Source organism: Kwoniella dejecticola, chromosome 1 (assembly GCF_000512565.2).
Source record: "Kwoniella dejecticola CBS 10117 chromosome 1, complete sequence".
NCBI classification, from domain to species: Eukaryota; Fungi; Basidiomycota; class Tremellomycetes; order Tremellales; family Cryptococcaceae; genus Kwoniella; species Kwoniella dejecticola.
The window spans coordinates 863388-877454 of NC_089301.1; the positions used below are offsets into that span (position 1 = coordinate 863388).

At 48.3% G+C, this 14067-nt stretch overlaps 5 protein-coding genes across 5 annotated transcripts; 3 read left to right on the forward strand and 2 right to left on the reverse strand.

Annotated features, from left to right (window-relative positions):
* Window positions 1-187: 187 nt before the first annotated feature.
* Window positions 188-1765, reverse strand: I303_100325 (uncharacterized protein; the record flags this gene model as incomplete). Its single annotated transcript, XM_018403697.1, has 5 exons — window positions 188-1009; window positions 1277-1364; window positions 1429-1510; window positions 1565-1659; window positions 1737-1765. The coding sequence occupies 5 exons, from the start codon at window positions 1763-1765 to the stop codon at window positions 188-190; spliced, it is 1116 nt and encodes a 371-aa protein (XP_018266351.1).
* Window positions 1766-2227: 462 nt separating this feature from the next.
* I303_100326 (uncharacterized protein) lies at window positions 2228-4208 on the forward strand (the record flags this gene model as incomplete). The annotated part of the gene is made up of 4 exons (XM_018403698.1): window positions 2228-2322; window positions 2380-2503; window positions 2580-2690; window positions 2787-4208. The coding sequence occupies 4 exons, from the start codon at window positions 2228-2230 to the stop codon at window positions 4206-4208; spliced, it is 1752 nt and encodes a 583-aa protein (XP_018266352.1).
* A 229-nt stretch (window positions 4209-4437) lies between these two features.
* On the reverse strand, window positions 4438-8128 carry I303_100327 (uncharacterized protein; the record flags this gene model as incomplete). Its single annotated transcript, XM_065968087.1, has 10 exons — window positions 4438-5572; window positions 5651-5759; window positions 5842-6225; window positions 6285-6519; window positions 6580-6700; window positions 6761-7040; window positions 7106-7255; window positions 7329-7575; window positions 7713-7819; window positions 7882-8128. 10 exons carry the CDS (start codon window positions 8126-8128, stop codon window positions 4438-4440), a joined length of 3015 nt encoding a protein of 1004 aa, XP_065824159.1.
* A 1052-nt stretch (window positions 8129-9180) lies between these two features.
* I303_100328 (uncharacterized protein) lies at window positions 9181-11733 on the forward strand (the record flags this gene model as incomplete). The annotated part of the gene is made up of 9 exons (XM_018403700.1): window positions 9181-9278; window positions 9363-9549; window positions 9677-10170; window positions 10230-10282; window positions 10337-10800; window positions 10870-10940; window positions 11000-11075; window positions 11140-11482; window positions 11690-11733. The coding sequence occupies 9 exons, from the start codon at window positions 9181-9183 to the stop codon at window positions 11731-11733; spliced, it is 1830 nt and encodes a 609-aa protein (XP_018266354.1).
* A 385-nt stretch (window positions 11734-12118) lies between these two features.
* Window positions 12119-13782, forward strand: I303_100329 (uncharacterized protein; the record flags this gene model as incomplete). Its single annotated transcript, XM_018403701.2, has 5 exons — window positions 12119-12124; window positions 12207-12228; window positions 12636-12676; window positions 13018-13098; window positions 13642-13782. 5 exons carry the CDS (start codon window positions 12119-12121, stop codon window positions 13780-13782), a joined length of 291 nt encoding a protein of 96 aa, XP_018266355.2.
* Window positions 13783-14067: the final 285 nt, after the last annotated feature.

The following is a 14067-nucleotide window of genomic DNA, read 5'->3' on the forward strand; positions in this document are numbered from 1 at the left end:
AATATGATCACAACAATATGCGTCAAATTCACAGAGCGTGAAAACAGGGTCATCTCAGCTAATATATGATACATGAGATATATCGCCCCTAATATATATATACAACATCAATTTCAAGGTTGATTGACCTGGGTATCGCTTCTTACGTCGCTTTTCTTCTTTCCCCCGCTCATGGAGCGACGATGATCTATTGGAAAGTCTCTTGATCGCGCCTTTGCTGTTGTCGCTGACCTTGGGAATTACCATAATGCACAAACCCTTGATTCTGTTGACCGAATCCTCCTCTGCCTCCGCCTCTACTCGGGTATTGGTTCTGGTTATATCCGCCTCGCCCAGCACCAGGACCGTTCCTGAACCCTCCTTCAGGTTGATTACCATATCCACCCCTACCACCTTGGTTGTAATTACCTCCTCTACCTCTACCTCGGAAACCACCTTGTTGGTTCTGGAAAGATGGTCCACCAGCTTCTCCGAAGGTATCGAAATTCCTATGTCGTTCGTCTGCTCTGCTTACTTTCGCAGTGCCCGTCGACAGGTTGTCGAAGAAACTCGATTTATTGTACTTTGCAGCTGGCGGCTTCTTGTCATCCGGATTGGGTGATGCTGCTTTCAAAGCATCTGGATGAGGTTGAGAATCCGGTTCACCAACTTCGGCTTGTCCATTTTGCCCGTTCTGCTCGGATTCTTCGCCATTTTCGGGGTGAGCTTCACGTTCTTTCTTGAACTTTTCGTTGTTTGCAGCAAAGTCGAACTCTTCATCCGGGACTTCTATGGGTTGTCGAGGAGGACCTCGTCGGGGCTGTCGAGGTTCCTCGACATGTAAATCACCCAAAGATCGTTGGACTCGGTCTAGGGCCGTGGCGGCTGAAATGGCGGCGCCAGTAGGTTTGGGCGGAAGGTCGAAGGAATGTTTACGGGGTTGAGAGGAAGAAGCTACAGGAGCGGTAGGAGGAGGGGGAGGGGGCTGAACTGGAGCTTGAGGCTGCACTGCCGGTGGGGCGTTTTGACTCTATCGCAAGTAAGACAACATTAGCTCAAGAGCCTTGAGTGACGTTATTTTGTACATGAGAGCGATAATGAGGTAGCAGAAGAATCAGAAGGAAGGCAACGGAGGTGTCCACACTTTTTTGCGCTCTCGGACATCGGTCCCGAAGGACACTTTACATCCGAAAAATACTTCATCATGAATTGGGTGAAAGTAATATAGGGGCTTGGGATTGAGTTAATGAAGAGTACGTCGAGGTAAAAAGGCTGAGTCGTCAAGTTGAGTACTCACGACTGAGGCTAGAATGGGGTCGACAGGGGCTTCTTCACCAGGCGGTATATAGTTCTCCACCAGAGCTAATGACTCGATGGACTCCGTGCTGAAATGACAATAGTAAGCTTGGTACCCCTGTCCACGACAAGCAGTTGATAGTGAAAGCTTACTGAAATCTGACCCATCCAAGCGATTTGTTGGATCCAGGCAGCTTCCTCGCCGTCGGTCTATCCTCCGTACCATGGTTGTACACTACAGGGACTCGTCAGCTGCACTCATGCCGCGAAGAGGCGAACTTCAGCTTACCTTGAGCGAGACATATTGTTTGATCATCTTGATTGATATGATCAAAGATACCCGTGTATCTTACCCCAAGCTTGGAGATGACTTGGAAGGGCTTTCTACAGATGCAATACAAATATCGAGTCAGCACGGCTTGTCCGTAAAAAGAGAGGGCATCCACGAGAGCTGGACGTACCCCTTGAATTGACTATAGTCCACAGCCATTGTACGAGGTCATGTGAGAGTATCAACAGAAACGGAAGGAGGAAGGAAGATTGAGATTGATAGAAGATGGAAGACTGAAGAAGTAGAAAGGTAAAGAAGAACAAGTCGAAAGGGTCGAGCTGAAGGAACCGTTTGGTAGGCTCAATGGGCCTGAGTTTGGGAGAAATTACTGGAAAAAGCGGATATGGATAATGATGAAATGCCCACGTGTTCGGCCATTCAGCGCGTGTGTTTTCGCAACATTACGAGTAACAAGCCCAAGAAGAAGAATCAGAAACACAGGATACAGAAAGAGAGACACGAATCTTCCATTCATCTCGCTAAAAGCCTACTTTAGGACTCATACACTCGCTTGAGTCAGAGCTCACAAGGTGTCCGTGAACTGAAAACACTCTCGATGTCGATTCTCACTCTATGACATCCCTGCCTGATCTTCACGACCGGTGACTGCTGCTGACAATAATGGCCGCCTCCACATCTTCCCTCCTGCCTGTCCTGGCGCTAGGTGGTGCATGGTATTACTTGCTGAGCAGGGGCGCAACGACTCAGACTGTATGGTGAGCTATACTCCAGCTTTTCCTCGGGCGTCACTCCAGCTCATGGGACGACTCAAGGCTTTTGATGAATATACTGGACACCTTTCGGGCATTGCGACATATCCGGCCGAATGGGAGAAGGATAGGTATCAACACAAGGAAGAAAGCCATGCGAGACAGTTTGCTCTGCTGGTCGATCTTTGTAAGTCACCTATACGGTCCGTAGATTTGTTACCGTCGTCGGAAACGCGTAGCTGATTGTCCGATGGGATCTGCAGGTTGCAGCTCAGACAATCAGTCCGATACTGTCTACTTGTCTAGGCTGGATACCGTTCTACTCGCCTATAAAGGTGATCATCACCATAGCCTTCCTTGCTTTGCGAGTGCCAGTGCGTATCACGTTTTGAGCCATGTCCAAATCATCTCACCAGACTGAGTCTGGTCCAGGAGCTGGATCTGTCCGCTGATCGTTGATCGCACATCAGGCTTCATCCCATCTATTCTACCATTTTCTCGGGCCAAGTATCAAGCCATACGAAACGCCCATCGACCTCACTGTCCTTCTCATCGAATCCATCGGCGTGCTCATATTCCACTATGCTCTTCAAGTACCTTCATCGCTTCTATTGCGGAGTGCATCCCTTGTAATCCGTTTCGCTAAATCGGCAATCCATGAAGTTTCCACCTTATTACGACCCTCTCGCATACCCCTTGCTGAAAGGGAGGAAACCCCGACCGTTGATGACGACTCCATAAGAGCTTCGTTCCTATCTCCACCACCCCAGATCCCCGGTTCTATCCTACTTCGCCATCCCTCGCCTCGACCACTCACTCCTAGACGATCAATATCATTTATAGATCCTCCCGCCACGCCCAAAATACTGCCTCCTTCTCCGCCCTCATCTTCCAACTCCACTTCAGACGGCGATGATGACATCCAGCTTATTGCTGAGCTCCGGACCCCTCGAGCCCAAAGGATGATCTCTCGGGACCTATTGCAGGTGGAAGAAGTGCGAGAGGTTAGGAGATCGCCTAGGCGGTCTAAGCCATCTCAAGCCATCGAGCCGCATGCAGAAGGGGCTAGAATAAACAACGGAAGGGGTTCGAGTGGAATGACGACCGTCACGAAGGAGTTTAAGGAGAATCATATCGGTCAATCGAGTATCAGAAAGACTAAGAGGGCGGGAGTCGGGCCTGTACTGAATATACCGGACGAAAGCGAAAGCGAAAGCGAGAGTGAGCGCGAGAGTGAGCACGGGAACCAACATCAAGACTTCTTCCAGACTGTTCAAGCTTCCACAAAGGAGAAGGATGTACGCTCGGATGCTGCACATCGAGTTCTTGTCGACAGGCAAAAATCCCGCTCGAAGCCAACTAAAAGTACGTCTGCGGTCACGAACCGACTAATCACGAAGACATTAGCAACTAGCTCGGTGGTCAACTCGACAACAATAAAGGCGAACCCCAGAGCCAAGACTTTCATCCCCACAACACAGCCTTCTACAAGTCACCCTGTCCCTTCAAGAACCGCCAATACCAAAAACAAACCCAACCCCAACACCAGAGCAGTTGGCAGGGCAAGTACGACCGAAAATCCGACTTTGGTACCTTTGAGCCGAAATTCCAAACCACCCAAACCGAAAACACCCAGAAAGGCCAAAGCGAGGATACTCAAAGCCAGCGAAGGCGGAGTCGCGCACGACAAGCCGCTTATAAGCGTTGCAGCCAGAGCGCAGAAAACGGACAGAGCACGCTCGAAAGTCAAATCCAGCAAAGATGCAGTATCAGGACAGGCACAAGAAGTAGAAGTTGAAGTGAAGCGGGATGACAATAGGAAGACGGGCGAGAAGAGGCGTACTATGGGAGAAAGTGGCATCACGACCAGGAAGAGGGTGAGGAAAGAGTGATACCACGCGGTATCGTGTCCTATCATATTACATTTTGCGTTGTTGTATTGAAGTATTGGTTTCTATTTGAAGTCACATTGCATTGCATTGCATCTCATATATGCATATTCACATTCCCCGTCAGGATGAGAGGTATTCTTTTCAGATGAGATGGACAACCGGATTGACGAACAAAGTAACAAGATTCCGGGGAGACATACAAGAGCCAAGGAGACAGACGAAGCGCGAACTAGAAGCCCCCAACTCGCTTCTTATCTTTCTTCTTCTTTTTCTCCTTGTCCCTTTCCTTTTCCCTACCTCCATATGGCCCGCGTTCAATCTGCGTAGCCGCCCAAGCGCTTTCTTCGGGTTGACTGGATCCAGCACCAGGTCCAGGTCCAAGAGCAAAGTCCATTACCATTGGAGGAGGGGACGATCTAGCTAAAGTCGGAGGAAGGCTTCTTTCGAATAGGTTCGTCAGACTCGAAGAGGATTTCAGTTGATTATGTGGAGCTTGATGTGGGAAGGCTTGTTGAGTGTGTGATTGTGGCTGACTTTGTCGAAGAGGAGAGGGTAATGGTTTGATTATTCTTGGTTTCTGCGATTGCGGTTGCGATTGCGGTTGCGATTGCGATTGTGCAGAAGATCCCCTGTGGTCTTTCTCGTCTATCCTCCATGAAGTCCATTGGTATTGTGTAGGATCTTCACCGACTTTCCAATCTGCCAATAAACCCCTCATTGTCAGGTTCTGCAAATCATCATCATATTTTCCAGCTTCAGGCTCTACATTTCTTCCAGGAACGCCGTCGGGATTATTCAGATCATCATAGCCCTCAAAATTCGATTTGGGTGGCAAAAACGCAAACTGGATTTCTGGTGGTGTATGATCTGGATCTTTCAAACTCAACCCTGCAGCTCGCGCGAACAAATCATCGGGATCTGGATCAGGGCTATTGATATTCAATCCCGTATTCGGCCTGTCTTCCGAGGCATCATGTGGCAGAGAGAGCGGTTCGGAAGATATGATTGTCCTAGATAGACTGAGATCCAGTGATAATTGCGCGATATCTTCCTTTTTCGTGTTTGGGAATGATTGTCTCAGGTGTTCGAAAAGGTATGAAGGGGCATTTGGATCTTCCTCCCGCTGTCCTTCTGTTTGCAGATGAGCTTGATTTGATGGCGTCAACAGAGGAGGTCGAGCTTGCTGGAAAGCCGGAAGATCTTCACTCAGTTCTGTTATGACCGGTAGATGTTTCGCTACGTCTAGATTGGTTAGATCGTCCAGCGTAGCGGTAGGAGCTCGAGGATGAATCGATAAAGGAGTTAAAAGGTGCGAGTGTAGATTCGTAGGTTCGGGATATACCGCCTCGCGAGCCAGATCGGCCCTACAAATCCACACAAACGAAGTATCAGTCGCGAAGCAAAAACACGGTAGCGCAGAGCATAGCATAGGCTAGATTCACGCAGTCATGAGATGTTCGAAAGGGGCATCAAGTTCCCGAAGGTACTGCTCGAATTGCTCCGGGTGGAAATACGCCTGTTCCTCGATTATTCTCGCGGGCTGATTGATCTCTATATTGAGCATGGGATCGGGGTTAGCTTTTCCCCAGCCGGACGCAGATGGAGACGACGAAGAGCGAGAGAAAGGACATACCGATCCAGGCCCATCGCAAGTCCAATTCTCTGCCTTTACTAAACGTTCCATCCGCTTTGCCTCTTTCTGAGAGCTTGGTGACGTTCTCATCCCATTGTGCTCTGATATTCGAGATCGCCTTGTCCCACTTCATATTTCTTCTTCTCCCATTGAATGGTTGGGCCGAAATTAGTGAGACGACATAGACCCCTCCATCGGGTGCAAGACCGATAAAGCTGGTTGAGTGACGTAGAGACCGGGGCGAGAATGTCAGTATAGATCCCAGGTCTTTGACAGGAAGGGTCAGAGCGTAAGGATGGAAGAGCGATTTGAGCTGTCCAGCTTTACTATGCGGGAACAACATCATGAATCGTTGTTCGGGCGAATAGAGGATCGTACAAAGGTCTAGATGCATCACAATCAGCATTTTGCAAATGATCAGATATACAGTACGTTGCACCCACCCTTAGATGTGAGCCCAGGTATCACTCCGATCTCGAGATCCGTAAGGTTCCCGTAGTCATGTTTCCAGCTCAACATTGGTCTCCCAGGCTTGCTTTCATCGATCCACATCACTTCGTGATTTGTGCATATTGTAGTATACGGTGATTTGCGTTGGAGCGCCGTTTTCTCAAGCGAGGTAATATAGCGATCTCCACTTTGCAGAGAAAATAAAGTCGTCGTGTGATGTTGCGGATCCTGTGTACTCGAATAGGTCAAGTTATTTGCCTGGGGATTGGTAAAAGAGCGGGCACTCACGTCCAGATCAATCACTATTGCTTCCCTAGAAGATACCACCAGAGCTGTTCCAGGCTTACTGCCAAAAGCGATCCTGTAGAATTGATGCTTCTCATCTGTATTCTTTGACCTTATCTTCCGCCTAGCATACATCTCATCAGCTCAAGCGGGATCTCATTGAGTTGAAGAGACTCGTACGCACAAGTTCCAAGCTTTCTCGATTCGCCCGCTGCGATTCTCCTTTTCTTCCCACCATAGCCAGACACCACCGCTCTCGTCGACGACTAGAACCCTGGACCATATAACTGGGTCTAACGCTACATCTACGTGTCTCCTTCCTTCCGTGTCTGAATAGCTCAGACTGGCTATTCTTTGCGATAAGATGGGCGGCTGAGAGCTTGGCGGGACGTAGGTATGATCCGGGATCAGGTTCAGTAAGTGGGTTGTCGATTGAAGTCGGACCAGCAGACATGTTGCCTCGCCTGGTACGCAATTTCAATGTCGACACTAATTAGCTCAAGATCAATTGACATGAAGGGTGACGTACGATCGATCCTTGAGCTTGAGACTACAGGCGAAGAAACGATCTGAAGTATCGGTGTTGGAAATCTTTCAACGACTCGATGGGTAGGTACGAATCTGATTCTGCTCCTCTGGTCCACTCTCCGGTTCGTCGCAGGCAGGAAGGGACTGATATCTATAATTCAAGCCGTTATCAACATTTGACTTCCATGCCGGACGTGTTTGAGGATCCTTGGAGAATCACGTACTCAGATGGTGCTCTACTTCCCCAACTGGAAAAGCTAACAGAGTGTTTGCTATTCTAGCCCGAGGATTCTCGATGATAGCTAATTTTGGCCCGTCGTATATATTCCTCTCTGATGATGGTAATTCAGGCTGCTTGGAGGTATGTGAAGGTCCTGCTTGATTCGAGTTGTTCGGGTCGAGGATGGATACTAGAGCTTCGCGAAGACCATAGCGTTCGTAAGGTGAACAGAGGGATTCGATGTATTTTGTCTAAAGACCATGAGATCAGCACAATGTGCAGATTAACCATTGATGAGGATCAGAGACGACCACAATCATAGCCGCAGGACACTGAGGCTGACGAGAAAAATTAGAACAAAAGGACGAAAGGAGAAAGGACGACTTACAGACGAATCAATCAAATCCGCTGGACTCGTTCGAGGTGCGGGTTCGTCCACAGATCTCGTCGGCGGGAACAAACACACAGCTTCTTCACTGGCGACATATCGAAGGTCTGTTATATCATCAGCTCCCCGTATTCGCAGTATGTTGTAAACGAGAGGCAATGTGACTGACCTTTACGATTCTCGTTCGCCCAAGTCCACTCCCAGCCATTCTTATTTCTCTCTAGAACAGCTCCCCCATTCCGTCCGAAATCAAGTACAGGTCCACCCAGTCCAACTTCCGCACTGGTAGCCTGATTCTGTTCTTGATTCACATGAGATTGCTGTACGATGTCTCCGTCAGGATCGCGGCGTGAACGTCGACTGTGTCGTTTTGACCGGGGAAGAGGGAGATGCTCGACTGAAGAAGGGAATGTCATGGTGATTGACCGTGTGTCGTGAACATGTCTGCTTTCGTGGTCTTCGTGATGGGATCCTTGCCTTCTCCTGTGATATTCCTATTCATTCAGTCCTTGGGATGACTGAGTCTCGTCTATGGCAATCGATGATCTATTCAAGGTATTTGTGGACATGGAAGATCCAAATGCAGCGACAACCTTGATTTTTGTTGTTTTAAAACGCTCGAATGCTTCCGACGGAATCGTGCCTTCCTTCGCACCTACCGTTAACGTTACCCGCAGGAGTTTGCTGAAGGTAGGTGAAGTACGCCTGTGATAAAGGTATGCTTTCGTCTGCGCCAGACATCCACACAACACCCGTGACGATATTAGCAGCCTCAGTCAGACCCGAAGCGGCTCACCAACACGTTGGACAATTCCACAAAGGCCACAACAGGCCATCCTAGAATAGGTGTTTCAGGGCACAAAAAGCACTTTAATCTACGTGTCTGATCTTGCTGGACGACGATCATGATGAAACACAATACACGCCTTACGTTTCACAATGCTCCAATCAATTTGGCAATTCCTTTGGTATCCTCTTGCATCTTGGTCCATGGCAGTGCTCTTGTTCACACCTCAGGATGACCATCGACTGGCATGGTGAGCTAAACAGCCGAGATTTACGATGTGCGATCACTCGAATGTTGGCCAGACAAAAAGGAAGGTTTTGATGGTGATCAATGCGGCTCACTAGGTACCTTTGAGTGAACAATCTAAACACGCAATTCACAACACTACATACATACATACACTGACAAGCTTACATATAAAAAGCACCGCTTTTCTCATCGAGCATCCCCTCCTTGATCTACATCATCTTCATCCTCATTCTATTTCCTCCTTTCATTTCCAAATCAACTCATTCATTCACTCACTCATCGTAACTAGCCGTAACCCCTTTACACTTATAACGACTCGCGCGACCCTCATCCCACAGAAATCACCTTACTACCTCTCTTCACCGCTAACACTTTCATTCTGCATAATACTATATTCTATATTACTCAACCTACATTCGGTACCTGCTCAAGATGGCTCGTCTTGGCAAATTGCTGACTCTGCTTCCTCTCCTTGCTGGAGCGGTACAAGCTGCGACCAAGGATGATTGGCGATCTCGTTCCATCTACCAGTGTGTAATAATTCTCTTCGTCTCCCTCTCTCACCCTCTTTGTCTTATTCATCTCACAATTCAGCTAATGCACTGGTTGTCTAGGTTGATCACTGACCGATTCGCCGGAGGAGGACAATGTGATCTTGGATCAAGGAATTATTGTGGTGGTACATGGCGTTCCGTCATTGATAAGCTTGACTATATCCAAGGAATGGGATTCGACGCTGTTTGGATCTCACCTACTGCCTTGGGTATTGAGGGTCAGACAAAGTACGGAGAGAATTATCATGTGAGCAGATCATCCTCTATGCCCTTCTCCCGCCTCTCAGCTGCCAAGTCTCCCCCAGTCATTGTCTTTCGACGATGCTCACCGGCTGAAAAGACCCTCGTGCTAATCCATTATCGATAACCCTTAGGGCTACTGGACCGTCGATCCTACCCAACTCAACCCTCATTTCGGTACTTCCGACGACTTGAAAGCATTGTCCGATGCCCTTCACGCCAAGGGAATGTACATGATGGTCGACATAGCTATCAACGCTTTAGCAGCCACAAACTATCGCATCGACGCTGATACTCTCGCCTCTGACAATGACGGGAAATTGCTATTCAAAGATCCAGCGAACTATCACGAGAGATGCAACATCAAATGGGGCGATCACCATTCCGAAGAGTACTGCTGGCTTGTTACTGGTGGAGACGACAATGATGTTGCCCTTCTCGATTTGGCGACAGAGACTCCAGCTGTAGCTGATAAGCTCAAACAATGGGTTCCCGGATACGTCAAGGAATACGGGATCGACGGTTTCAGAATCGATGCGTCCAAACACCTTGGAAAGGGCTTCCAGCATGATTTCTGTGAAGCGGCTGGAGTGTTCTGTATCGGTGAAGTCGCTGGAGATAGTACAGAGTAAGTCGTTTCTACCATCCAGTGGGTGTAAGGTCTTAGCTCATGAGGACATCTGATAGGTACGCAGGCTCGTATCAGGGCGATGATGGAATCGACTCTGTTTTCGGCTTTGGTAAGCTATCTTCCACCTAAAAATTCAGCTTGTATTTAACGATATCGTCCGCAGGTATGCTCTACGGATCAGCCGCGGTATTTGGTGGTGGCAAAACAATGCCAACTCTCCAACACTACATCAACGCAGCTTCCACGTCTTACTCCGACCCATCAGTAATTGGCTCCTTCTCGGATAACCAGGATCTTCCCCGTTTCAACTCCCGAACAGGGGACAAGTCGCTCGTGTATAACGCCATCGTTTCCAGCTTCTTATACGGTGGTATCCCCACTGTATACTACGGCTTGGAGCAGGATATCGCAGATGGACCTTACGATCCAAACAATCGAGAAGCTCTCTGGAACTATAACAACTACAACACTGGCGGAGATACTTACAAGCGGATCACCAATTTGAACAAGATTCGAGACCTCCTGGCTTCCAAGGGAAATTTCCTGACCTCAGTGGCGACTGTATTGAAGATTCAGGACAATGACATTGCTCTTCAGAGAGAAGATGCGTTGATCGTGCTTACCAATGTGAGTTCTCCTTTGTTACCGGATGTTCTGCTCGTCAAGCGAGTTGCTGATATCTTGGTATGCTCTCAGAGAGGCTCGTCTGGCTCTGGAACTTGGTCAATTGGCGGTACCAAATTCGGCAACAATGCCGATGTCGTCGAGTGAGTATATCGTCTTTGCGAGTTTGGAGAAAGCGGTGCTGATGGTTATCAAATTTCAGCTTGCTCTCCTGTGACAAAGGAAAAACAGACGGATCAGGTGCTTTGTCAGTCTCGTGGTCTACCGGTCAGCCTTTTGTGAGTGCCTCATCAGCTTCAATCATCACTCTAAACTGTCTATTGACCCAAGCGATGCCTACAGGTCTTCGTATCCTCTCAAATTGCTGCGGACGGAGGATTCTGTGGAGCCACTGCACCAGGCAACGCCCTCATCGCCGATCTCGATACTCCTGTCAACGCTACCGGCAACCCGGGACCGACTGGTACAGATATCGTAGTTCCCACAGGCACAGATACACAGTCAAATACTGCCCAGGTCACCTCAATCGGAACGAACGGTTCTGGGCTTTCAACAATTACCAATCCGGACATCACTTCTTCTGCTTCCACATCTTCCAATACCGGAACAGCTTCTCCAGCCGAAGGCAGTGGAAGTGGATCCTCCAGCGGAGCATGCAAAAGATCCCGGAAGAGAAATGCGGCCGGTAAGCGACTTTCGGATCACCTTTGATCAACCACCTCATTCACATCTGTAGTATAGCCACGGTCTTCACTCATTAGGACATTATTGCATTATCACACTGTCACGATTTTTCATGGACTTTGTCCCCTCTTCATATGCATCCTTCGTTCAGCTTGATGATGAGCTTGATCCTGTGGGATTACTGTACTGATCGATGATGTACTTACAGTAACCGTCGCTTCGGTCATTGGCTTAGCGGCTTTACTCATCTAGGCTAGAATTCAGCAGCTCAATGACTGATGATGTATCAACCTGGAATCACTTGATGGCGTTTTGGCTGTTCATGTGGACGTCCTCGAAGGAACTTGTGGACACTCTTATGTGTATACCTTTAGTATTTGCGCTTGGTTGGGTTACATGCATCTCATGGTACTATAGCTCGACGCAGTTAGTCCTTCGCAACGGAAGCTTAAGAGGGGATGACGTGGATATTTTGATGATCACATTTAGCGGCCATTCCCGCTTTATCAACTCACCACTCTTCATTCAGGCGAGAGCGCTAGAGTTAGCAACAAGCGAATGAAAGTTGGTCTATTTAACGGATGCTACGCAAATAAACAGATAAACAGACAAACAAAGCATATAGCGAGTAATCAAGATGGCTGTGAGTACGAGACTGTTGAATACGCTACTTTTTGGAAGAGCTGTGTAGGGGCGAAGTGTGCTGATTCTTGAACGGTGGATAGTCTGGTTTCGGTTATACAGGCGGTAAGTCTTTGTCGAATTGGTCGAGTTTGGGAAGGAATTGGATCGCGAAAGCATATAAAGTCCAGAGCACGAAGCAGGAATGGAGGTCCATCAGGGAGATCAATTATGGAAGGTGGAAAATGAGAGGTCATGGGCAGTTCAGATAGGGAGATAACGTATTTGTGAAATCGGTGGAAAGAGAAGAATAGGATGGTCTGTCTGTTCTACCTCATTCGAGGGGATCATCACAAGGCGAAGATATGAGTACGAAGAACAAAAGCGAATGCGAATAGGGATACGGATACGAAGACTAGCACGATTCTTGCTTTGGATCAGGAGCGGATAGGAAGAGAGATGAGAACAGGCAAAGAAGGGCTACTCTGGATGCGTATGAAACTGACATCGACATCTTGCTCGCGTCTTAATAGGTCGAACGAGGTGTTTCCCACTCTGGCAAGAATTCTCAAAGGTGAGTGTGAAGCTATTCGGCTAGGTGTACCTGTACCCAAATCTACTGCTGTACACCTGGCAATGGATTGAGTATTGGGAAGAAGGTGCTGACTGCTTGTCGACGACTCTTGTTGATTCGCCATATTCTCTATTGACTGAACAATAAACCAACAAACGACTCTACACGAATGTTCACTTTGACTAATTGTCGACTTGACTCCTATTCCAATCAACGCTCAACTTGAAACAAACAACCTCTCACCTTTCCACTACACTTCACGATCCACCCACTACACTTTACGCACCACCCACTACACTTTACCCACCACCCACCACCCAACACCCATTACCACCACGCAGTGCTATGCGAGTGCCGAGAAACCTGTAGATTGCGTAGCGCAGAAGGATGATTATATGGAGTGTTTACACCATACGAAAGAGGTGAGCTTCGGTTTCTGCTGGACTGATGTATCTGGTATTGTCCGTGAATCCGTTTGAGGGGATCATGGAAGATTGAGAGGAAATACTTGAGGGTAATCGCCAGAGGATATTTTGGAGATGCAGTGAGGATCAAATGGATCGTCGGGTCAAAAATGACTGGGTCACTGGCACACCAGATTGGGTTTTGCTACGGCATGTGTCCAAGTCTGGGGCTAGTGGTGGACGATGTCCTGATATTCGGTTATGGAAGGGGTTTAGGAGACAAATGTCTAAATACTGCGTCGATTTGATTGCAGCAGGAGAATAAGCGCTGACCATTAGCCCGCCTGCCTTGTACACTCAACCTGCTCGTCATCACCTTCACCTCGTTTCATCTCATCATATCAATCCCTACCATGACAACAACGCAATCAATCGCATCATCTGCCGACAATCTCGTATGCCTGCTCATCTTGTTTGTGGATGTCATTCACACATAATCCGTCTTCTCTACTCAACCTCATCCGCCTTACAAACACTACGATGCGATACGACACTGTCCAGATCGCCCGAGCTAAAGAGATCAAATCGCATTTCGTCCAAACGCAAATTTCCGAATCTTCCGACGCCCGAAAAGCAGCTGAAAAGGCAGCTACGGGGGTGATAGTGTCCTTAGGCTTGGTCAAGGAGGAAGAAGGGCAATGAGGGGCAGCATCGGCACGAAAGTAGGAGGGTGTATGATTTAGATTGTATGCATCATGCATGGATTCGATATATACGACTCGTCACCGCATGTCGGTCGTGAGCTTCTACTGAGTATCTACCGGAGCGCAATGACAATGGATCCAGGCTTAAAGCTTTGGAGTACAAGCGAGACGAAAGATGGGACGACCAGTAATTCTGTCGGAGTGTCTAGTCGCTGCGTGGAACAGCTGATGTTGAGGATTGTTTTGGCTGGTCAAGACGGACGGACACCTTGATTTCCGATTT